Source organism: Poecilia reticulata, chromosome 1 (genome assembly GCF_904066995.2).
Source record: "Poecilia reticulata chromosome 1, P_reticulata-male-v2, whole genome shotgun sequence".
Classification (NCBI taxonomy): domain Eukaryota; kingdom Metazoa; phylum Chordata; class Actinopteri; order Cyprinodontiformes; family Poeciliidae; genus Poecilia; species Poecilia reticulata.
This window is the reverse complement of record NC_088830.1, coordinates 30720606-30745331: the sequence shown is the minus strand read 5'-3', so window position 1 is coordinate 30745331 and position 24726 is coordinate 30720606. Positions and strand designations below refer to the sequence as shown.

Genomic DNA, 24726 nt, shown 5'->3' with positions numbered 1-24726 from the left:
CAACTGGCATTTCAATTTGAGACTCCAACAATGAATGAGAACAACGAGGAAGATAAATACTGGAGAGGAAACAGGTGAGACTGATTAACCAAATGGGAACAGCAGCTGCAGCCTAACTGGGGGGATTACAACCAAGTAAACACATGGACGACAAATTAATGTAGTGAAGATGGGAAATCAAAGGGCTCCGTAAAATAATCTTTAACCAGAGAAAAACACTCAAGAAAACTTAAAATGTGACAAACCTGACCTCAGAGTTTTACAGCATCTGAAGTCAGAAAGGGCAGATTATTTTTATTTGCTACAGAAATTAAAAAAGAAATTTAAACATTCATCATGTGATTTAATTCTGTAAATATCTATTTAGAGAATTGGTGAGCTTTATGGCGTTTATGATCTTATCTCAATGACTGAAGCTTCATTTTTAATTTATTGCTCAAGTAAAACTCTCACGGTAAAGCATGAAATTGGTCCAAGAGACCAATTAGTTACAGATTCTGTACCAGCGAATATCAACCTAATGAACTGATTTAGTGTCATCTCTTCAGTCAGGGGCAAAAATCATCTCAGAAAGGAGAGGGGCAAATTTTATCCGAGGTCTTCTGAGCTATTTATCATCGTCTCGCATTTAATCTCTTGTCTATTTAGTGGCTAAAAACAAATATAATCACTAACAGCCACAATACAGAACCAGACGGTCCAGCAGAGGTGGGTAGAGAACTCAAGAAGGAGTAGCACAACTTCAACATATTTTTACTAAAGTAAAATTAAAAACTAGCCGTCCAAGAACTTAGTAAAAGTAAAAAAAAGTATCTAGTAAAAAAATCTACTCAAGTAACTGATCACATTTTTTAAATTAAATGACCAGATGGACTAAAATATAATGTTAAGTGGAAATTTTGGTATTTTTGTATTAAAATTAACAAATAAATAACAAAATCAGGAAAAATAAATTTTTCCAAATCGGTTTAATTCAATAAAAAACCTCAGAGACTTTGAGACTTTAACAAAAACTGCAGGTCTGTGTCTGGTGACGTTTTGATTAAAACATGTTTGATTGTTAGAAAACCCATTCATTTTACTCAAGTCAAAATAAAAAGTACAGCACAGTAAAATGTATCTAGTTACCCAACTCTGCTTACATCCAACATGATGCTGCATGATGTTTGGTAAATATATAGAGTGACCGTGAAAGATGAATAAATGAACGTGTGCAGATACCGTTCAGTGAAGCATTTAAAGCCCTGATGGTGGAAATGAATGAGAACGGGAGTGTCAGAGCATCGCTGTGCATCAACGCCTTCCTGCTTCCCTCCATGGGCTGCACGGCCTCTCTGTGGCCCATTCGGTTGCAAATGCCGCCTGATCTCAAAGCAAAATGCTGATTCTTGATAAACTATGACAAGGCCTATTACACAGATGGATAACTGCTTTCATTGGGGGAACAGAGGCCAGATGCAGTGAGCCATGCTTCCTGTCAAGTGTCCCTCAGCAGCAGAGGCCTGTTAAAAACACTTCACCTCATCAGATATGCGGCCGCTCATATCTGATGAGGTGCCAGCTTTTCAGCCGGGGTGTCCAAGTTACAAAGTACTGTTACTTAATTACAATTACAATGATCTATGGCGTACAAGAGTGAATGGTAGGATGCTGCAGTCTGGTAAAGGCTAAGAGCAACACTACACGGCTCCTAACAGGAGATGTTCGAGGAGGAAGAATCCACTTTATCAAACCGTTTCTCACAATCAGCCATGTTTTGTTTCAACGCTTTTTATCCAACAACAAGGGAGGGAAAACACACAGTACACTTGGACTTTGACTGGGCCATATTAACACATGATTATGCTTTGATCTAGATCAGGGATGTTCAAACATTTTGTCACATGGGCCAAAACCATCGAGGGATTCTACAAACTGAAATTAAACAAATGAAGTAGTCAAATTTTATTTAACTTTTTTTCTAGAAAAGAGATTTTAATCATTGTAGATCCAAAACTTCTTTTTATTTTTATTTTGCACAAATAAAAAAAACGGCATCTTGTTTTCAACACCTTTTGGGGCTCGATTGACCAAATTTGTTTTCACATTTTATTTCAGGACCTGGGTGACTTTTTTCCAAAATGCTTGCTACATTTAAATAAAAGCTGATTTGGGTGCAGAAAAGTCAGCTTGCCTCTGGTTCCACCTATTGTAAAAGCTTGGTTGTAAAAAGATGAATACTTTGTGATGTACTTCACTTTTTCCATTGTAAGAAAATTATGTTGGTAATAAATTTACCCCGATAACAAATAAAATCAACCACATGTGATGGACGGGTCAAATTTGAATCATTACCTTAATTGAGGACTTTCCTCCATATTTGTTGTTTGCTTTCTTTCATCAATGATTTTTTTCATTTTGCCCTCCTCAATGAAGGGGAATGTATGGAGCGCATGGCTCTGCTACTCTGTAGCATTTTGGTCATTTCTCTGATTAATAATCTCGTCGTCCAGCCTTTAGTTTGGGCGAACAGTCATGTCTTCTCACCGTTTGTTCAGGTGATGGACTGAGCAGAACTCCTTACCATGTATTTATGTCTTTTTTTTAGTACAAATATCTTAGTCCACTAGAAATAAGACAAAACTAACTTACAAGTAACTTTTCAGCTAAATAGAGAAACTTATTATGAGTCAATAATTTTAAAAAGTACTGGTTACCCTGGCAGATAATTTCATTTATAACATGGGGAAATAATCTGGCAGTTGAACTAGTACTTTTTTTTTAATCAATAGTAAGAGATTATTGACTTTAAAAGACTCCTATATTTACCTGAAAAGTGACTTGTAAGTTAGTTTTGTTTTATTTTAAGTGTACTAATGTGTGTGCATTAGAAACTAGAGAAAATATTTGGGAAAATTTGCATTTTTTTCAGTGTACACCTTGTGGATTTTGGTTTCTACGGTAACTGGTTTCCGTTAGGTTTCTCAGAGGCACCTAATTACAAACACCTGACGTTTGCAACAAACAAAATCTGAAAACCATGCACTTTTCCCCCACTAGCTACATCTTTATAAAAGCTCATTTTAAATCAGCACAGAAAGATTTGTTACTAAACTACACGCCAGCCTATTGTCTTGCTTACAGCAGCTAAATCATTTCCCCTCCACGTTCAGATTTTTGCTGGTGCTTGTACTTAACATGCTCCTCAGATAAGCATTTACAGTAAGTTAATAAACATCCTGAGTGAGATTTTCTCCTGGCCACGGTGTGACACAAGCCCTGCTGACACGCTGTCAGCCTGGACAGCTTTTCTTAAGATGCTGTGTAGGACAAGCAGCTGCAGAGATGAACAGCTGACGCTTCACAAAGCGAAAAGTGGCGACAGAGGCAGAAACAAATCCAGACACACCCCAGAGCAGACTGCAGGACCAAACCTCCGGTCTGTGGATAAAAACACCAGCAGTCCTCTGGAGGCTATGAATCAAAGCCTGGGACGTCAATATGCGCAGCTTAAAGGTTCACCTTCTTCTGGGATTTGTTAAGCTGAGGGGAAGGCAAATCTTTTTCATGAAACACTGAACTCCTGGGCAACGTTTAGACCTGTGGTGCCTGGAATAACTGCTGTTAGCCTAAGCATGATAGCGCATTATCAGAAGGGATAAATTTAGTATCATCTTCAGGCAAACTCCTTAAGCTATTAAAAATTAATAGTACCTCATTATACAGTGTGAAGTCAGTATCTGGAGCAACTTAATGTGCAGTTTTATTCCCGCTAATACACTAATCATCAGCTAAGTTAATGAACCTGTACCAATGTGCAGTAAATGCAGCGAAACTGAAGTGGCAATGATGAAAATCACAAGCTGAATTATGGTTTTATGTTCAATTCTGCTTCCTAAATACAATTACCTCTCCTACCTTTGGCTCTAACGGTTTTACTACTCCAAATCTCTGCTGATGACATTGCAGCCTCACACAAAAGCCCAATCCTCACACCTTTGCTAAATCTGATTAGAGACAGCTTTGGAGCCGAGGGGAAGGAGAGAAGGTTTCAGAATAGTTTTTTTTTTTCCCCGTCCCTGTGGCCTGTTGCCAGGAGGCAGGATATGAAGTATAATTTCAAAAACATGGCAGTGGAGGCCATGTTGCCACCGAGCGCTCGGAACATGCCGAGGGACAGAGCGGCGGGTGACTTTGATCTAGGAAACATGCTTCCTTCATCATGTACAGTAAAATATTTAAACAGAGTGAAGAGGCTGTAAAACAGGATTCAACCTGTGGGGGGAAAATGGAATTATGACAATGAAAAGTATCCCCTCTTTCTCTGATCATCAAACTGATTTTTATATCAAAGAGTTCAATAAAAACAAAATTCATTTCTTAAATGATAATCCTACAGGGAAAAGAGATACCCAAGCTATTCTAATAGTGTGTGAAAATCTAATTGCAACCTAAACTTACTAATATGTTCTGCCAGTCTGGGTGGTGACGTCTACCAACATGTGTTTGTAAAACTGCTGGTCGTGTTTTAGGTTGCTGTGTAGAAATGTTGGCCAGCTCTTTTTTGCAGAATTGTTTTATTTCAGTCAAAGAATGTGATTTTCAAACACGTATCTTAACACAGGATCTCAGTCAAATGTAAGTTGAGAGTTTGACTATGACACCTGAAAACCTTTACTTTCAGAGGTCGACTTCCTGGTGCGTTTTGAACCGTTGGACTTGAGCCTGCAGTCAAACTGATGGGAGGACATTTTCCTTCAGGGTGTTTTGGTGGAGCTCTGTCTTCTCAAACCCACACACTGCAAAAACACAAAGTCTGATTGGGTATTTTTGTGTAGTTTCTAGTGCAAATATTTAAGTACACATGAAATAAGACGAATCTAACTTACAAGCAACTTTTCAGCAAAATATAGGAGTTTGTTTAAAGTCATTAATTCATCAATATTTATGAAAAAGAATTGTTTCACTTATAACAAGACATTTTTACCATGTTGTAAGTGTAATAATCTGCCAGTGAAATGAATGAAAAATTAATATAAAACAAACTCCAATGTCTTTAGGACAGGTTACATGAGTTGGTTTTGTCTTATTTCAAGTGTACTTACATATTTGCACAAGAAAACAGACCAAAGCTTCCTGGTAACAGTCGGCTGCTCGTACTCCTCCAAAAATTCAGTTGAAATAAATTGTAAAAATACATTTGTTATTTTTATAATACATTAACTTTTTGACCGACTCACTGAAATTGAAGGCAGATGCATTGCTGTTGCTGCAATGGCTTTATTATAAGTTCAGTTGTGTTTGCTTGTTTTCATGGCGACAAGCCGTTAAGCTTATTTTGAGTGTATTTCTTGCACTTAATAGGAAATAAATGAACAAGAAATCTACGCTGCTCTTGACTTGTTGAACTGCATTGTTTTCTTGTCAGGCTTCCCCAGGTCTAATAATTAAACAACGCTGGGCAGCTGCCAGAGGAGCTGCTGGACAAAGGGAAAACATTGATTTCTGTCCGAACAGAACAAAACAGAAAAGTCATGGACCTGGACTCTGTGAGCACTGATGTTACGTTGAGGAGTTGGGGGGGGAGATTGGCCCTTAATATAATTAGAGGTCTGAAACAGCGACAGAGGGAAGAAAACTGGAGAGTAACGAGACAAAGAGCGGCTGCAGATAAATGGTGGACCACATGAGAGGTTGATTGGATGAGAACAATTTAACAAGCAGCTGCAAAGCCTGGAAGATCAGCCCGAGTGGCAGATATGGTGGAGCTCGATGCAGGCCTGCCAGGAAGTGGTCTGCAGCGACACGCGTCTGATTGGCTGCACTTTGATTTCAAACAGCCAGGAGACTAAATACCAGTTTAGACTCAGCTGCAGAAACAAACGGCTCCTATTTCAGTGTTTCTATTGGGCGGATCGCAGGTGTGTTTTTGTGTGTGTAAAGACATTTAGTTCGATGAATGAGACAAATCTGGGAGTGTCAGAAATTGGCAGCAGTGTTGATTATGATCAATTCTGTGCAAAGATGTTTGAAAGTTTTTTTCCCTAACCCATAAATACAGTCTGGTTGATTTATGGTAAATATAGATTACTCATAGAAATCAAATTGCAATATTAGTTACATTTTTAATACATATTTCATGGGAGTCAATGGAATAAAAAATTCAGATATCACATTACCTTTGTATTTTTTTAAAGAAAGTAGTTGGAAAAACATCTCACTGAAATACAGAATCTGGAAAGATTTTATTCCGCTTCCATAAGCTCAAGCAAAATTATGCATAATAATATTTAGAGAGGCTGTGGGATGAATCTGGAGCCCCCAGAGAGAACCCATACGAAGAACATGCAAACTCCACAGGCTTGGATTTGAACTTAGGACTTTCTTGCTGCAGGGTAACAGTGATGCCACCTGCTCCACCTTTTATCTTTAGAATAATTCATTTCGTTTTTGTTTCCACTGGTCTTTCTTCCAGTCTAACATACATAAAAACCTCAATACTAACAGGCTGTGCACACTTTCCACTAACTTTAGTGTCCAGGGTCATCCATAAAAAGTATGTTTTGGTGCATCTTTGATTTGCAACATTTTCGCCCCACTTTCAGTCTGGAAAAAATAAACGCACAGTTCTGCCTTTTCATTCAGACTAATGGTGTTAATAAATATCCATATTCCAGTATTTTCTGAACTACCTCCAGTTAATTCTGTGAACGCTCCCATCCACAATTAGCCCAGAGCGTTCGCCAAACGCCCCTGAACATGTGTACAACTGTTACAAGCCCCATAAGACACGGCACCTTAAAGCCTGAACCCATCAGTCCAGACAGATGTCAAAGCTCCACCCAATAAAGCTGACTGGCTGCCTTCTGCCCTGGAAAAGGCTCTCAGCTTGCCTCATAATTATTCTGCTGGCCCTGTTAAGAAGCCAGAGACTCCCTGCCTCTTTCTTTCTTTTTCTTTCTTTCTCTGTGCTCCGTTACTCAGACAGAGCCAAAGATGGTGCAGAGACGCTAAACGGTCTGCAACACCACATACCTACCATTGTGCCATGGTGTATCAGGGCTACTGCAGATGTACAAAAACAAGAGTTAAATTTCAGCCAAAAAAACTCAGGAACTTTGAATTAATTCTCAAATGTGTTCTAGAAAAAAGGGAAATTTCTGAGCTCCAAAATCCAAAGATTTTCTGGAAAAAAACAAGAAATTTTTGGGATTAATCTCGGAAATTGTCAAGAAAAATAACTTCCTTTTTTTCAACATAAAAAACCCTCAGAAGTTCAGAAACTCAGAAATTTCCAAGCGTTGCTTTTTTTTTTTTTCTTTTGTTTTGTTCTTTTTTACTTTTGACACTGAAATTTCTGGGGGGTGGGGTTTTTTTTTGTTTTTTTAAATTGAGATTAATAATATTTTTGTAGCAAATTTCCACATTTTGGAACTCAGACGTTTCCAGATTAATCAAAAATTTCTAAGTTTTTTCTTTTTTTCCTGGCAGAAACTTACTACTTTTTTTTTTCTTTTCTATCTGCAATGGCCCTTATATGCCATCGTAGTTAGGAGTGGCACAAAAATGAGCTTGGGCTACAGCTGAAAAGGAAAAAGAGCGCCTGTAGCCTCAGAGGGGGCGCCAAAAATATGGCTTAGGAATAATTTCTATCCAGCATGTTTATGCATGTGCAAATCATGTGATCTATACCGTCCGCATGTAGACTGGAAAGTCCAATTAGCGCCCCTGTATGCAGCAATCAGAGGCTCAAACTGGGCTTTAATGCTCAGCATCTCTGTGCTGTGACACGCATAGAGCGATTGAGATGCTCATTCTTCTACAAGACAACTGCTTAAAGGTTTTCAGTGAGTAAAAGCTGTTGACGCGTCTCCCAAACGCTCTGCATTTGCCTAAAAGCATGACAAACAGAAGAGCTGGCAGGGCTCTAACAGCATGTAGTAATGACTTGGAATTTCAGTCATTACTGTTGGAGATGTGTTGATGCTTCCTCACAATTTGGATGAGTGAATCACGAGTTCTTAAGTGCAAGAAGCAATCTAGATAAAATGTGAACCGGTGGGGGACAGGATGCACGTCGCGTCCTGGCGGTCAAGAATCAGGTAAAAATAAAAAATAGCCGTGGTTTTAACAGTTGGACCCTTTGCGTGAGAGCAGATGATGACATTAGAAGAAATCTAATTCCAACGCGTTTGGCAGTAAAAGCAGCGAAAAACGTGAAAGTTTGAAATGAAAATGTTAAGTGCGTAAAAAAAATGTCAAGTTTCAGATGAACAAAGCGTGAAGCAACATTTACAACCGGCCGCACGCACAGCAGCAATTACAGCATAACACCAAGGCAAGCGTGACATTTTCATTAATGGAGGTGTTTGCAGAGTGATAAGGAGAGTTCATGCTTCTACTGTAAGGAAATGGCAGATTTACATAGCATGGGCACCTCATTGTGCTGAGTACTAAAGATTCATAGGATTATATGAGATTATTAAGCCAGTTAACCCATATGGTGGGTTTTATACTGGGAGATTCTATTAATCCATAAATCCTTGATCAGCCAGTAGAGGGAGTTATTGATCAAGTAAAAGCAAGAAATTGACAAAAATCTTTATTTTAAAAAATAAGATAATGTCCTTAAAGGAATGGGTGTCAGTTATAGGGCTGCAACTAACAATTATTTTAGCTATTTATTATTCTGTGGATTATTTTGATGATTAATTGATTTCTCAGATTTAAAAAAATTGACACATTTGTAGATTTTCAATTCAACCACTTAAACCTTTTTGCCACAATATTTGAAATACATTAAAAGATGCAAATAATTAAATTACTGTTCAATAATAAAACAAATGTTATTGTCTAAAATGCAATAACAGCATTATTTTATTGAAGGCTTGATCAGGATGCATCTGCAGCTTGGTTATTTTTTAGATTAACAAATTGGTAGTAAAAGTTGCTTAATGTGAGATTTTTTTAACTGAATTTGAACCAGGTGAAGCTAAAAATCCCACTTAGTTGATAATTATTTCAAACATTGATTATTCACAATTAATTCTTTTAATTTTTTTGAGCTCTAGTCAATTCCCAGCAGCACAATCTGGAGGGGTTTTTTGTTGTTATTCTTGTTTAAATAAGTAATTATGTTATGAGGTATTAATCAGATGAATAATTTTCCAGCAGGAATGCATGACTCCTGGTGAAAAGAATAAATTAAAAATGAAGTTTTTTGTTGTTGTTTTTCCGGCTGCTTGCTTTAAAATTCAATTTTGCCCGATGAACACTTAAAGTAAACAACACTGGTAATTATCGTTTCTGGAAAAGCTACTCAAAAGCGTCTAGCAGCAGCCTGGCCTGCAAACATTTAGACTGAAGGAGGCGGAAATAACTCAGCGCTGAACGGCCGTGAGGAAGAGAACCGGGAACAAGCAACAGCTCCATCTAGTGGTCAACAAGGGAATCATTTCAAATTCTATCTTAAGACATGTATATTGAACTAAACGTGAGATTTTGATGTAGGAATGTGCTTTAAAGTCTAAAGAGACAGAAATCTGTTTATTGCCCTGCAACAACTGCTAGAAAGTGTAAGTAAGTGAGACTACACTGGAGGTTTATTTCAACAGATTCATTCTTATTTGGTAGGTTGGATCATTTTCTCTACATATAAATAATCATTGACAACTAAAGCAGCAGCAGTAAATCCCACTTACATTAAAAAAACATGAAATCACCCTTTTAACATAACTCAGCATGACATTGAAGAAATTAAGGTTTATTTCCTTGCTACATATTGATACTTTCACTAATATGTCATTAGTGAAGGTATCAAAATATTGGGCGAGGGTCTTTTCAGATTTTCATTTCTATAAAGCAAAAAAAAAAACAACAATTAGATTAACAATTACTATTTAAACTATCTCAACTGGGACTGTTTTGCTGCAGGAGGATCTGGTGCACTTCACAAAATAGATGTCATGATGAAAGATTATGTGGAAATATTAACATCTAAAGACATCAGCCAGGAAGTAAAAGCTCGGGCAACACAGTGGGTCAAAGTTCAAAGGCAATGCTAGCAAATACTGAGGCAATGGATGTAAACTTTTGATTCTTAAGGCATTAATAAATCTGATATTTTCTCATTATTGTGGCATTTCACCAATAGAAATAATTGTGGTTTATCAGTCTGACTTCAGACAGTAAGAAGAAAAAAGTTTTGTTTAATTTATGCACAACTGTATGCACTGCTCTGTTGGTCCATCACATTAAAGTAGGAAAAGTAAGCAGAGATTTAATGTTTACTGAACGCTGTGCTACAAAACAAAAGACAAACCAGGGATAAGATGTTGGTTTTTATTAGTTCAGTTTTCAAATTTAAATTTTCACTTGAGATTCGTTAGAAAACATCATCAGTTCTGCAGCCTGTATCACAAAGAACCTGCAACACGGAAAGACGGAAGTCAAAAGAAAATGACTCTGTAGGTCTTTTAAGAGATATGTGTTAATACAGCTGATGGCAAACTATTTACAGCAACGGTTTGATCGTATGGGAGCAACATGCTTGGGAGAGACGATGGGCTTGGTAAAGCCAGACGCATGGAGGCAGAATATTTCAGCTGCCTTAGTGCTTTAGAGCCAACTAGTCGAGGAAGTCAATTTCTCAAAACTTTGTGCCAGTTCAGTTTAAAATAAATTAAACTCATGAGGAGAAAGATGAGCAGAAGAGAACGGAGAAATGGATTTCTGACTCTAGTTTCTCAGCGGATGTCAAACTAAACTCCAGCTAATGTTCCTCCATTTGAATCAAGAATACTGAGCAAAAACCGGTCATGACGTCGACGCGATGAAATTACTCCAGAAATAAATTAGAGAAGGAAAGTTGTATTAGTGTACATTTATATATATATAAAAAAAAGTACCTGATTTTCTCTGTGTGACCCCGCTGTAATGCCTTTGCATAACTTATAGAAAACTAGTCACACTTTTTTAAATCTCAGTCATTCATTAAATCACAATCCTGAAAACCATCGAAGACCGGTAAAGAATTCCACCCTGCAGAATCCGTATACCTTCGAGTCAAAAACACGGTGGAGATTTCATACAAATAAAAAGGACACTTTTTTTTACCTGTTTATATACACAAAACACTTCTGTACAGCTTTTCACTTCCAGAAACAGACTGAAACATTCCCACTTCCGGAACAAATGGAAATCTGATCGGATTCAGTGATTGAAACTTTTAGCACTTGGTTATGTTCGACTGCCTTTGAATTCCAAGAATCGGTCCATCATACGGGATCCGGGTTTAACGCATCGACTCTGGATCCTGCTTTGAGTCGACGTGAGGCTGATCTGATCTACGACGCTTCGCACAAACATCCAGACGTCTAAATCTTTTCACATTTTGTCAGATTGCAACAACAGATTGCAGGATATTTTACTGGAATTTTATATAACAGTCTGCAACGATGTAATGCATAATTGTGAAGCGGAACGTGGTTTTCAAAAATATTTTTAGACAAAAAAATCTGAAAAGTGTGGAGTGCATTTGTACTCCACACTTTCAGGACTTCCCTTCACGACACAGCTGCGTGCACACTGACTTGGCAAACAATTTACTCGAAGGAATGAGAATCAAACTGAGAACCTCAACTCACTCAATTTCCTGTACATGATACATCGGGAGCAACGACTTGCCATCAGGAAAAACTAAATTCGTATTTAAAGATGTTTATTAGAGAACATCAGGTTTAGGTAATAGCGTAACTTCCCATTAATAAGCATTATTCAATGCTCCTACTAATAACGGCGCAGCTGCAAAACTACCAAAACACAGCCAGCCTCCAAAACTCACAGGCTGAAAAGGAGACAGCAGAGATCAAAAGCTCGTTGTCTTTCCGCTCCACAATTACGCACCAATTTGTCTTGGTTTACCACATAAAAACTCAATAAAAATACTTTCAAGTTTGTGGTTTAGCCTGACGGGATGTGGAAAAGTTCTCCGGGTGTGAATATTTTTGCAAGGCGCTACATTTGGCGTACATAAAAAAAGTAAAAATAGCGTGGAATAAAACCTCCCCCAGATAAAAACACCAGAAACTGAAAATTCAACACTGTTAAACCTGCGCTGCTATTTAGTACAGTTGCATTCGCAAGGAGTCGTGATTATGTTGTCGTGGGATTTCATTTACACCTCAAAGCAACGCCCAACAGCTTTACAACAAAAGGAAATGTTAACTCTGGATTAGCCTGCAGGTGTCGGGACAGACGAGTGGAAAAACAGCCCTTAATCCTCATCGAAGGCAGTGAATGTTTAAAGTTCATAGTCTGTTTAAGTCAAACCCCAGAAAGGCAAGTTCAGTTTATACGCCTGCTTTCATGCGGCATAAAGCTTATTTGTGGCCCGTATCGCGTGTCCAGACGGACACGCGTTCTGCTGCGCCTGATGAGCCAGCGGCTCTCGTTCTGTGGAAAGCCTCCCAGGCCCGGCAGCCTGGAGGTCCAGAAGGTGGGTTGGTGGTCTGGAATCAACGGGCTCATTTGGGTGCTTTGGAGAGGGTATCCGTCTCTGTGAACACGCGGTCTTCACTCCATGCCTCCCTGGTGCTCTTCAGGGCTTGTGTTCGTTGTTGGTCCACAACCACGTAGTCAACACGCTCGTCTGACGCAGAAATGCCGGTTCCATTGTTTTTCATCTGGGAAAACACAAAGCGGTCCGAAAATAAACACATGTAAGCTCCTAAAACGTAAAAAACCAACGTGGTGGTGCGCTGCTCCTACCTTCCGAGGTGGGGTAGACTTGCCAGATTCAAGATCCAAATCCAAGTACTCCACCTGTTTGTCTCCTTTGGGCTTCACCATGGGGCTACTCCCACCGTCCACAGGCAATGGTGCTGCCATCTTCATCATCTGCGTGAGCCAGGACAAGTTTGGTTTTGTGCTCGCCAAACAAAGCAAAAGCTCAAATCCAAATGAACTAATGTGTTGTCACAAAACCCATAATTCTTTAGGATTCATTCCATTTAACAAAACATCACTGGTGCAAAACCAAAGTTGCCAGTTTGTTCACTTTTAAGGTGTTCTGATTTATCAAGACACAATTTAAATAAATTAGCAAGAAACATTTAGCAAGACCTTCACACTGGATGAAAACCGTACACCAGTGTTAAAGGCGACCCATTATGTTTCTTTAAACACGTTAGAATAGGTCCATGAGCTACACCAAGCATGTTCATTACATGTCATTCATTTTTAGATGATGAGATTTTAGTTCTGCCTATTTTGAGCTCCTTTCAGAATAAGTTGTTTTAGGGTGTCTTGTCACTTTAAATCCAAATAAGCTGCTGCTGGCCAACTTGACATTTAAACTCGCACGTGAAAATGGCTGCAAACAGATGCGCAGATATAAAACTGTACAACTCTGAAAAGTAGTTTCTGAATTGTAACCGTTTATTTATATCACATTTTTTTAAGAGCTTGGCCTAAAAAAAATGTTTTTTTTAATGTTTTACATTTTTTAAATTTAAAAAATATTTAATTTTTAAGTTTTAGACTTAGAGACCAAAATGGAAGTACAAAAACTTTCAAAATGTGAATTTTGCATAATTGGTCCCTTTTAATGCCCCACCTTCAAGATCCAGCAGGAAGGTCTAGATTTTCCAGGACTTTGCAAAATTAAAAATACCCAGGTTCCCTGTTACACATGCAAATTAATGTTTTAGGTGGAAAAAAAGTTTCCTGACATTTAGCAAATAGAAATTATTTTGATAATTCTATCTAACCTAAAGCAAAAAAAGTTTGTTTGGATTTAACTTCAGAAAGTGAGAAAAAAATTTTGATGTGTCTTTTTATCAGTGCAATTATACTGATAACAAAAAAGAATTGTGGTTTTGTGACAACTCAAATGCATGTTGGGTCTAAAGGTAGCGTTAATTCTGCACTACAAGTACGGTGGAAACATTAGATCTAGGACGAGACAAAACTAGAACATAACTATTAAAGAAAGTGGTGGAAAATATCTAAAAACCCTTACAAAATTCCCCCAAACTCCTCAGTGTCCTGGCCACATTGACTGGAAAGTGACGACAGCACGGCTAAATCTGTGCAGGTTACTTTGTGATCTGATTGCAACACCTGAAAAGCCCCCAAAAAAACCTCTGGTGTTCTGACAGGGCAAGTCATTCATGTCTAACCCTGCTCACCTCCTCTATGGTGTCAAGTTCCTCCACCTCCCTCTTTACAGGGGTGATGGGGACTGTGCAGTAGAAGGACTCCTCTCTACAGAACGCAAGAAGGGGTGGAAGTAGCAAAGAATGAAGGGAAAAAAAAAAGAAAAGCAGATGGTTAAGACCAAAAATGCAGGATAAAGAAAATGAATGAAGCAGGAGCCGGAGGAAGCTGAGGAAGTGGGAAACTAGAGAAAAGAGGAAATGAATTGAGTGAAGAACGATCAACAAGACAGCAAACGGTATCAAAGCAAGTAAAAAAATGTTAACAGCAAAGAAATGGCTGAGAATAGCAAAGCAAAAATCAAAACAGTAATGTTAAGGCGTGGTGAGCCGCCTCTACAGTCATGGCCAAAAGTTTTGAGAATGATTCAAATGTTAAGTTTTACAAAGTCTACTGTTTCAGTTTTTATAATGGCAATTTGCATAAACTCCAGAATGTTATAAAGAGTGATCAGCTTAACAGCAATTAATTGCAAAGTCAATATTTGCCTAGAAAATGAACTTTACCCCCCAAAACACATTTCAACTTCAGAGCAGCCTTAAAAGGACCAGCTAACATCATTTCAGTGATTGCTCCATCAACACAGGTGTGGGTGTTGATGAGGACAGGGCTGGAGATCAATCTGTCATGATTAAGTAAGAATGACACCACTGGACACGTTAAAAAGAGGCTGGTGCTTGGCATCATTGTTTCTCTTCTGTGAACCATGGTTATCTCTAAAGAAACACGTGCAGTCATCATTGCACTGCACAAAAATGGCCTAACAGGGAAGCTAGAAAGATTGCACCTCAGTCAACAATCTATCGCATCATCAAGAACTTCAAGGAAAGAGGCTCCATTTTTGCCAAAAAGGCTCCAGGGCGCCCAAGAAAGACCAGCAAGCGCCAGGACCATCTCTTAAAAGTGTTTCAGCTGCGGGATAGGGCTACCAGCAGTGCAGAGCTTGCTCAGGAATGGCAGCAGGCAGGTGAGGGTGCATCTGCACGCACTGTGACGCAGAGACTCTTGGAGCAAGGCCTGGTCTCTAGGAGGGCAGCAAAGAAGCCACTTCTCTCCAGGAAAAACATCAGGGACAGACTGATATTCTGCAAAAGGTACAGGGAGTGGACTGCTGAGGACTGGGGTAAAGTCATTTTCTCTGATGAATCCCCTTTCTGATTGTTTGGGACATCTGGAAAACAGCTTGTTGGGAGATGACGAGGTGAGCACTACCACCAGTCTTGTCTCATGCCAACTGTAAAGCATCCTGAAACCATTCATGTGTGGGGTTGCTTCTCAGCCAAGGGAGTCGGCTCTCTCACAGTCTGGCCTAAAAACACAGCCATGAATAAAGAATGGTACCAGAATGTCCTCCAGAGCAACTTCTCCCAACCGTCCCAGAGCAGTTTGGTGATGAACAATGCCTTTTCCAGCATGATGGAGCACCTGGCCATAAAGCAAAGGTGATAACTAACTGGCTCAGGTAACAAAACATAGAGATTTTGGGTCCATGGCCTGAAAACTCCCCAAATCTTAATCCCATTGAAAACTTGTGGTCAATCATCAAGAGACGGGTGGACAAACAAAAACCTAGGAATTCTGACAAAATGCAAGCATTGATTGTGCAAGAATGGACTGCCGTCAGTCAGGATTTGGTCCAGAAGTTGATGGAGAGCATGCCAGAGAGAATTGCAGAAGTCCTGAAGAAGAGGGGTCAACACTGCAAATATTGACTTGCTGCATTAACTCATTATGTCAATAAAAGCTTTTGTTACTCATGATTGCAATTGTATTTCTGTATGTGATGAAAACATCTGACATACACACATAAAAACCAGAGGGCAGCAGATCATGTGAAAATATAATATTTGTGTCATTTTCAAAACTTTTGGCCATGACTGTAGAGCGTTTAAAAAGTGCTTCTTTTCGTAAAAGCTTTCCACATTTTGAAACCACAAACTTTAATCTTTTACAGGGAGTTTATAACCAACATAGTGAATAATTGTGAGATAAACAAGACAATGATGCACGGTTGTAATTTCTTTTACAAATTAATGTCGCTCATGGATTGGCTGCTCTGGAAAAGTCAGCTAGTAATGTGTCAGGTAGCATTCTGTAAGTAAGCTTCCTCAGCTCTCTTTTCTTAAGAATATTTTAGATAAGCTCTGCAAAAGCATGTGAAATATTCTCAAATAATTTCCACAGAAAAATACGCAAAAAAAAAAAAAAGAAAGGCCTCTTCAAACTCTGAACTTGAATCAAAATGAGAATCTGTGTCAAGACAAAAAAAAATCAGATCTGATTGAACTTAAGCTACATTTGCTAAATTGGTCGAGATGTACACCAATAACTCAGCTACGACTTCGATAAGAGCTTTCTGTTGTATGGCTCTGGAGGTTATTGACTTGGAGGGTTTGAAAACAAATGCATGCCACAATTTTTAGATTTCCGTTTCTAAAAACAACAACAAAAAACATTAAAACCTATTTATCATTTTTCACTTTGTTGTGCTACTTTGCGTTGGTCTTCCACATAAAATCCAAATGAAATAAGTTTGTTGGTGTAATGCAACATATTCTGGAAATATTGAAAAGTTGGTTACTGCTGCAAGGCAGTGTGTATAGTTCCCGAATATTTTAGAATTATTTAATATTTGGTTTCATTTTGCTTTATAATTGCACAATAAAACTGAAAATATCTGTAAAAGTAAAAGAAGGAAAAAGAGAGCAAAAGGACACTGCAAAGGAAAGAGTCAAGGCGGTGAGGAGTCCGTCTGCAGGAGTCACTGTTACCATCTGGGAGAAAACGCTTCTTAATGTTTTCTATAAATATTTCAACATAGCAATTCATTCTCAAAGTCTTGCTAAAATTCCTGCTGCTTTAATGATGCAGGTGTAAAAAAATGTCTGCAGGGCTCATCATTTTATGTTTATTCTTTATATAAACAATAAAAAGCTAAATTTTCTGCGGATTTTAAAATGAAAGTTTATTTTTAACTTCTAATGCATGTTTTTTGATTCAGAGAATAGATGTGTGTTACATACTGGTTCGTCTGTGGGTAAATTAGGGTCCATTTCTACATAATTCTCTGCAATGTCCTCGGAGTCAGTGCTGGAGGCCGTGCTATGCACTGACGAGGGTCTCGCCGGCATTGGAAACCTAGAGAGACTGGGCAGCATTCACAATGTTTACACACCAACTTCGAAGCAAATGCACCAAATAAAAGCACAGAAGAAGACCTCGTCTCTGACTGACTTCAATGAGAAGCAGCTTGGAGGCAGATCCACGATCCTGCTTGTCTGAGCAGCGCTACTTTGGTCAAACAGTAACTACAGTAATGCATGAAGTGTTAGAGTTTACTTCTTCAGTGATCCACTAAAATAAAAGGGCACATTCTCACCAGACCCTGTTTAACTCATGGAAGCTGGATTCTGTGTTTGCAGCATAAAAAGTAAGATGGACAAAGTGTTTTCTTAAAGTTTTGGTGTTAGAGTGGCCCAGAGGAGAGCAGAGCAGTGAGAAAATGCCCTTTGGTGTTAGCAAAATGTAATACTATGTGAAAAAAACAAACAAAAGCAAAATGTCAAACATTTCAGATACTTACTCTCTAGCAAATGAGCGTGTTACAGGTGAGCGGACAGGTGTGCAGGGCTCCTCCCATTCTGGTAGTGGTTTGATCTCTAACGGTGCAGGTCTTCCTAAACCAAACAAATGCACGCCTGTCAGTCCCTGCTCCTCGTCAATCCAGAAAACAAATTATCGCTATGGTAACAGTTTCCCACACCAGGAATGGGAATAAAATAGTGGAGGAATGTAAAACGTATCATAGTAAACCCCCTTAAACTAAAGCTTTGTTGAAGAACCTTTTAATTAGAGGAGAGGTGCAATATATCTGTTTGCAATCCGCATCACAGTATAAATGTATGAAATATTGCATACATATTCGTTAAAAGATTAGCTTTACTCGTTTTTTTCGTCATAAAAAAGAAATGCCAAACTACAATACATTAGAATTAGCTTTGTAGAGGGTAAATGTAAGCAGTAACATTTACTTGAGTAACTTTTTTTTCTTTAAAGAAGTACTTTCAGGAGTACCTTAAAGCGCCATATAATCATATTTACTTGAGAAATATTGTAAAGTATCGCTACTCTTGCAGTAAAGTTTCTGTAAACTTGACCCAGTGCGAATAACTCCATGAAGTACAAACATAACCAAAAATAAACCAGACACAGACCTACAACTTATGTCAAAGTGAGACCTCTTGTTTGTACTCAAACTTTGTTGTTCTAATGTCTCATTTGTTTCTTCTGTTTAATTTTTTTATTTTTTATTTTATCATTCATTTCCTTTTACTACAATTTGCACATTAGAATATTTTTGTAAATCTGATTAAATAATCTTAAAGTAAATCAGATGTTATGGTCAGATCATAACATTTTTACTCTCACTCTCTTATCCTGAAATAGAAACCATGTATATAAAAGCATGAGAGTGAAAAAGATGGCCCATGCATGGCTTCCTCTCTAAGATCATATCTTTGTTCAATTTCCTCCTGCAGAGCTCTCTGTTATTTTCCAAAAACATGCATGTGTTTTAGTACCAATAAAAATCTGAATGTTGTCTGTTAATGTGTTTTGTGTCAATAAAAATGTAAAAAAAAAGAAGAAAAAATTAAATGTTAGTATTTGATTGTGCTAACAAGTGATGTTAGGGAGTATTTTGTGGAGCACATGAAATCCAAAGTGAATAAAAACCACATTCCAAGAATATTCTGCAAACAGTTTAAGTTAGACTGGATTAGTTCAATCAAAGTTACATTTCTTTGAATCAAACCCCTACAGGATAAGAGGAAAGATCCCACAGCTTAACTCTAAAAGCATGCAGATGGATGAAGTGTATGCAGAGGTCAGAGAAGTTTCAGACACACAGAAACAGTTCGATGGGGTGTACGTACCCTTGCGTCGTCCCCTCGGGAATTCACCTACGGTTTGAGAGTCGGTTCGCTCTAAACCGACAACCTTTGCTCTTATTATTTTAGGACTCTGACCTGATTGGTGAAAGAAGACTTTGCTCATTATATAAAAAAGGGGGTGATCACAACAATTAAGCCCTGAAGTAAGAATTGCTCTGCCATGCAAAACAAAAGACATAACTTTGCTGCACAGTGAAGCGTCGCCCTCACTCACAACCACTTATTTATTTATTTTCCAGCAGCACAAATCAAGAGAGCGATTGTCATGACAACAGCGGGACCAAACTACCCAACATGCAACTCACTCCATGCAGCACGGCTTCCCACACAAAGGCTGACATCACAGCTGTGCATGCACGATTGGCTGTGTGGACGAGTACACGGAGAAAATCGGGTCACGTTGAGAGGAACAACACACAGATCTGCAGCAGGGCGAAGTGCAATGTTAGGAAACTAGGAGGATTTCACTTCAACACACCGAGCAGGACGTTTCTGGAAGGGCGGGGTGATTTAAACAGAGCGTCAGTTTCAAATATTTTTGATGGAATTACACAGAAATAACGCTGGCACTGAATTCCTGTTGAATCCTTGGAGAAAGGAGGATAAAATAAAGCTAACAGGTGGTGATATTTAGACAGAAAAACTATTTATCATGGCTGATAATAAAATTATAATAACCAGTAAGACTTTAAGCTGATATTTTTATGCTCAATGCCCGAATAAATGCATCAGTTAACTTGCTTTAGCCTTGTGTCTAATATGAATATATTTATAGCTGAAACGATTAATTAATCGATTGTTGAAATGAACAACTAATTTAGTCATCGATTAATCGATAACTAGAGTATAATGTCTCAAAAAAAAGCCACTTGCTGGAAGAAAAAGGTATTCAGAGCAATAGAAATAGAAAACTGTACAAAAATATATACATTTGGATTTAAGATTAAATTAAAAACAAGTTTGTAAATAAATGTTCAACCCAAAACGTTAGTGGCAAAGTTTCATCTTCACCTGGTTCAAATTCTGTTAAATAAAATCTTCAAGTAATCTCCTTTTGCCCTTCACCATGCTGATGCTAAGACGAGCAGAAGGGCTGAGCTTTTCACATTTTCAAAAAGCGTTCATTAAAGGAATGATATGCTGAAAATAAACATTTTATTGCCCATTTAGAAAAGGAATTAAATCATTTGCATCATTTAATGTTTATCTAAGATTCTTTAAGTGGTTAAATGAAAAATCTGCAAAATGTGTAAATATTTTATCTGATCTTAATCGTCAAAATAGTCGATAGGTCACTAAAATCACTAAAATAATTATTAGTTGCAGCCATGTATACATTAACATATGAAAATAATATCTGAAAGTGCTGTAAACACGAATGTTTAACCTCTTTTCAAAATCCTCTCCACTGCACTGGGACAACATAAATGTGGGTTTTTGTTGATTTTTGGTTTCAGCTCTTACTGTAGAAACGGACATATTTGGAAGAGCAACAAATATCTGCTTCTATAATGCCATGCTCTCCAGTTTTTCCAGTTTTGAGGAGTGGCTCAGAAAAACATTACTGAGTCACGTCATAATTATAACCTGGGAAAACAGGAAGTGGATTGCTAATAAGCATGGGTCAGTATGAGTTTCTCTCTGTGTGATGTTGAGTAAAAACACCACAGAAATATCACAATGTAACAATTGATCCTACTCTGTTTGAAAGAGTTGAACATACTATTATGTGCATTATAATGTTATTTATTTTATCTGTGCCATTTCTAATCAGATGCAACTATTCATTACCTATTTTGTATTTTTCTATTACAGATGTGCACAGTAATGGAAAACTTAATATGTTCAATTATAACAGATTTTTTAAAGAAAGTTTTCCAGTAAACTTTATTTTTGCGTTTTTTACACAAAGAAATACTGAAATAATGTCTCCTTTTAACCTCTCATTGAGAAATGTTACTTTTTAAATGCTAGTTTTTATATGTGCATGTATAATAAAAAGGTACATGTACATACGTTGATAATGTGCTTTGCACATTTAAGGATTTATCCAATATGTCGGTAGCAAAATAAAGTAGCAACAATTTTATCATAAAATACTGACCATGTTTGATGCTTTAAAGAAATGTAAAAGTTATGTTTTCAGTAAAATCTGATCATCTCACAGCTGCAGAGCTGAAGCATTAAATTATCTGGAGCATAAAAGACTTTTCTTACATAATGACTTTACCTTGTCACATCCCCAGTGAAGTGTTGGGCTGTCTGGTTCAAAGAGCATAAGAAAGGAAAAACTCCTAATTGGGAAGCGTTAGCTGGCATGAACCAGCCTAATTTTCAGCTGTGACAATTACAGCCATGGCTTTTGATTAGGCCTGTGTGGTGTTCTTTGTCAGTCTTCAATACACTTTGTATCTTCTTCCCGTCACTGCTCTCTCCTTCGCTGCTCCCAGAGTCAGAATTCCCTTCGCTATCAGGTCTAATCAAAGGACTCCATTGAAATGAAGAGAACAAAAGAGGATGGAGGTGATCTCTCCAGTCTTTGGTCGCTCCGTGGCATTATGACAAGCCTTCTAAGAAGCGCCTCGCAGGGTCTCTCAGAAGCTTGAGTGCATTGAGCTTTTGACAAGGGGTTAAAACTTTATTAAAAAGATGTGGCTAGCAGAAAAGTAATTCAGCAGCCTGCTTGGGGACATGCATGCAGAAGAAGAAGTTGATATTTAATAAACCAGACACACAAAGTGAGGCATTTCTCTTCCTACCAACGACATCTGCAGAGCAAAGATGACTTTTAATGTGAAAGTTAGAAGTAGGGATGCACCGATCCACTTTTTTTCACTTCAGATACCGATATCTGAGGTTTAATATCAGCCGATACTGATCCGATACAGAAAAGCACTGCCGAATTCACTTAAAACGCTTTTTTTAAGACACAGACTGAATTACAAAATTATTTGATAACTCTGCACACTAAAATAAATCAATCGCTTTGCAAGCTTGGCCAAACATCTAGAAACAACTTCAATTTGTTCAGTCAGCGCAAATAAAAAATAAATAATAAAGAAACAGAAACTGACAAAAACAGGTTGGCTGCCTTGGTCAAACTTGTAAAAATAAACTGCAACAAACCTCTTAAAATGGTTGATAAAATGCAATTATGAATTATAAATACAATGCAAAATAAATAATAAATCATAACGTCGCCCACAGCACAAAGCATAGAGTTAGACTGAATAGATCTGCCCTTGCGGATCGGGGACATCGTCACCGATACCTGATCTAGACCTCATCTCTAATATCGGTACAGATACGTATACAGAATATCGGATTGGTGCATCTCTATTATTTAGACAGTTCTGTGACCATGAACCAGCAGCTGAATGTGACACAAAGCATTACCAGCTGTAGTGTTAGTTTGATAAACAGCTCTATGAAGCAACAACATCCAGACGAAATCACAACTACGACTGCATGCACACAGGCTGAGGTCTCACCTTTACGATCAGGCTTGAGGTTTCGGTCTACAGGTGGGGGCTGGCACTCGGTGGGCACCGGCCGGCGGGGCGGGGTCTTCGGGCTGGAGCGGAAGCCCATGTGGGCGGGCGGGGGAACCTGCTTTCCCAGCGAGGAGAACTCCATGGTGCTGGGAGTCATGGGGACATAGTTCGTATCGTGCATCGGCTCGGACAAACTGCCCGAGTGGTGATGCGACGGCGAGTTGGCGCTCATGGGGACGTAGTTCTGCTCCACCTCCTCCATAGAGTGGCTGCTCAGCGGCATCATCCCTTTGCTCTTCTGAGGAGCGGAGAACAGATGTGGCTTTTGAGACAAAGATGTGTTTCTACGACTGGTTCACAGCTTGAGTCAGAGCAATCAGAAACCGGCTCAGAGACCCTGCTACCTCTGTGTAGGCCTGTCGCAATAAGCAACAAATCAGTTTTATTTGTTGTTTCTGTTGGTTTGTTTATTTATTTTGGATACTTAAAACGTCTTCCAGTTCCAGTGTTATTCCAGTGTTAAATTTAAAGTTTATTGTTTGAGTGTTCTTGCATTATTCTGCCATTGCCATTTGATTACATGAAAATGGTCTCAAAAGAACAATATTATCATTTATCACAATAACTTCTGTGACAATTTATCGTCCAGCAAAATGTATTGTGACAGGCCTACTCTGTGATTATAAAATAAGAGCTTTATTGGATGATTCTTTCAGAGATTTATAGAGTTGTGTTCAACCAATCAGACCAGTCACTGTCTTTAGTAGGAATTATATTTCTACCAAGCAAATATTTACTATCTGTAAGGTAGAAAACTAACAGATCCAACATGCTTTCTCCTGATTGTGTGTGATTGAATAATTTTTGTTTAAATTGTGACGCCCACACGTGAATTAAAGGACTCAAACAGTTTGATTTCCTCTGAAAATGGTTTGCTCCAGATATTATTCAGAAGAACAGAACAATGTGATCAAAACATTGGGGAAAACAAAACAAACAAAAAAAAAACGGTGAAAATGATCAACTGCTTGGAAAAATGATCGGAAATGCTTTAGGATGGAAACCAAAGCCAGAAGGATGTTGATGGAAACAGAAAACCCGGGGATCAAAGAAGAGCCAAAACGGCAAATACTTAGCCGATGATCAGCTCCAGGTGATAAAAGAAGATCTACAGTTACCTGTGAGTCCTGAAACAATTAGAAGAATCCCACAAAGTCACATTTTTAAAAAAAAATGCTGATGTTAAAGCTTGTCATGGCGGACATTAACTGGCCTAAAGAAAAAAGGTGCATCGCCTTATGGACTGATGAAAACAAAATTGACCTTTCTAGCTTTAGGCGCAGAGGATTCAAGCCACATTACTCCAACTGTCTTTCCATTAACCATAACATTGTACAAACTGAAATAACAAAAATCAAATTGGTTTATGGAAACAATGCAATGTTGAAAAAACTAAAGTTTTTTGTTAAAACGTTTTTGCGCTAAGATGTGTAGGATGTGGTGATTTTTCAGCAGTATTGAAGACATCTATTTCACAAAGGTGGAAGGAGAATGATGGTTTCTTTGTGTTGCTTGGACAATGTGGAGAAAATGTTATGTAAGCTGATGTAGGACAATGAAATGTGGAGCCTTGAATGCTTTGCTGTAAGCCACAACCTTTGTTTTCTATAATAGTCGAATAAACTAATATCTCTATGAGAAACACTTACAAAGTAGCTGTTGAAGCTTTCATTGAAGTCAAACGAACAGCTTTTGTCTGAGGAGAATGATCTGGGAATGTCATAGAAGTCCTGTGATCCAAAATCTGTTAAAAAAAAGGGTAAAACATGTGCTTTATTACTAATCTGCCAAGATGCTAAACACAGTATTAGCATTCTCATTCATGTTTTTAAGTAAGGAAATGCTTAAAAGACAATCAAGAGTTCCAGCTTCAAATAATGGTTACAGTAAGTGAAGAAGTGAACAAACATTTCAAGTGGTGTCTGAATTTATGGTTTCCAAAGGTGAAGATGTGTAAAAATCCATAAACACCATTTTATCGCAGCAGGAAATCTCATTGAAAATTTTAGTATCGCATTTAGTGA

The 24726-nt window shown here is 38.2% G+C and overlaps 1 protein-coding gene across 11 annotated transcripts in view; it reads right to left on the bottom strand.

Annotated features, from left to right (window-relative positions):
- Window positions 1-10306: 10306 nt before the first annotated feature.
- gab1 (GRB2-associated binding protein 1) overlaps window positions 10307-24726 on the bottom strand; it is a 63043-nt gene continuing 48623 nt past the window's right edge. For 5 of the 11 annotated variants that reach the window (XM_008419968.3, XM_008419994.3, XM_081611199.1 and 2 more), the window contains 7 exons: window positions 24352-24446; window positions 22640-22940; window positions 19131-19223; window positions 17780-17873; window positions 17220-17343; window positions 12748-12876; window positions 10307-12662 (listed from right to left, as the gene is read on the bottom strand). In XM_008419968.3, the coding sequence (XP_008418190.2) occupies window positions 12504-12662; window positions 12748-12876; window positions 17220-17343; window positions 17780-17873; window positions 19131-19223; window positions 22640-22940; window positions 24352-24446 (995 nt within the window). In that variant the 3' untranslated portion in view covers window positions 10307-12503. Of the gene's footprint in view, window positions 12663-12747; window positions 12877-14168; window positions 14245-17219; window positions 17344-17779; window positions 17874-19130; window positions 19224-22639; window positions 22941-24351; window positions 24447-24726 lie in introns of those variants that run through there. The other 6 variants (XM_008420003.3, XM_008420040.3, XM_081611183.1 and 3 more) reach the window with 5 other exon arrangements.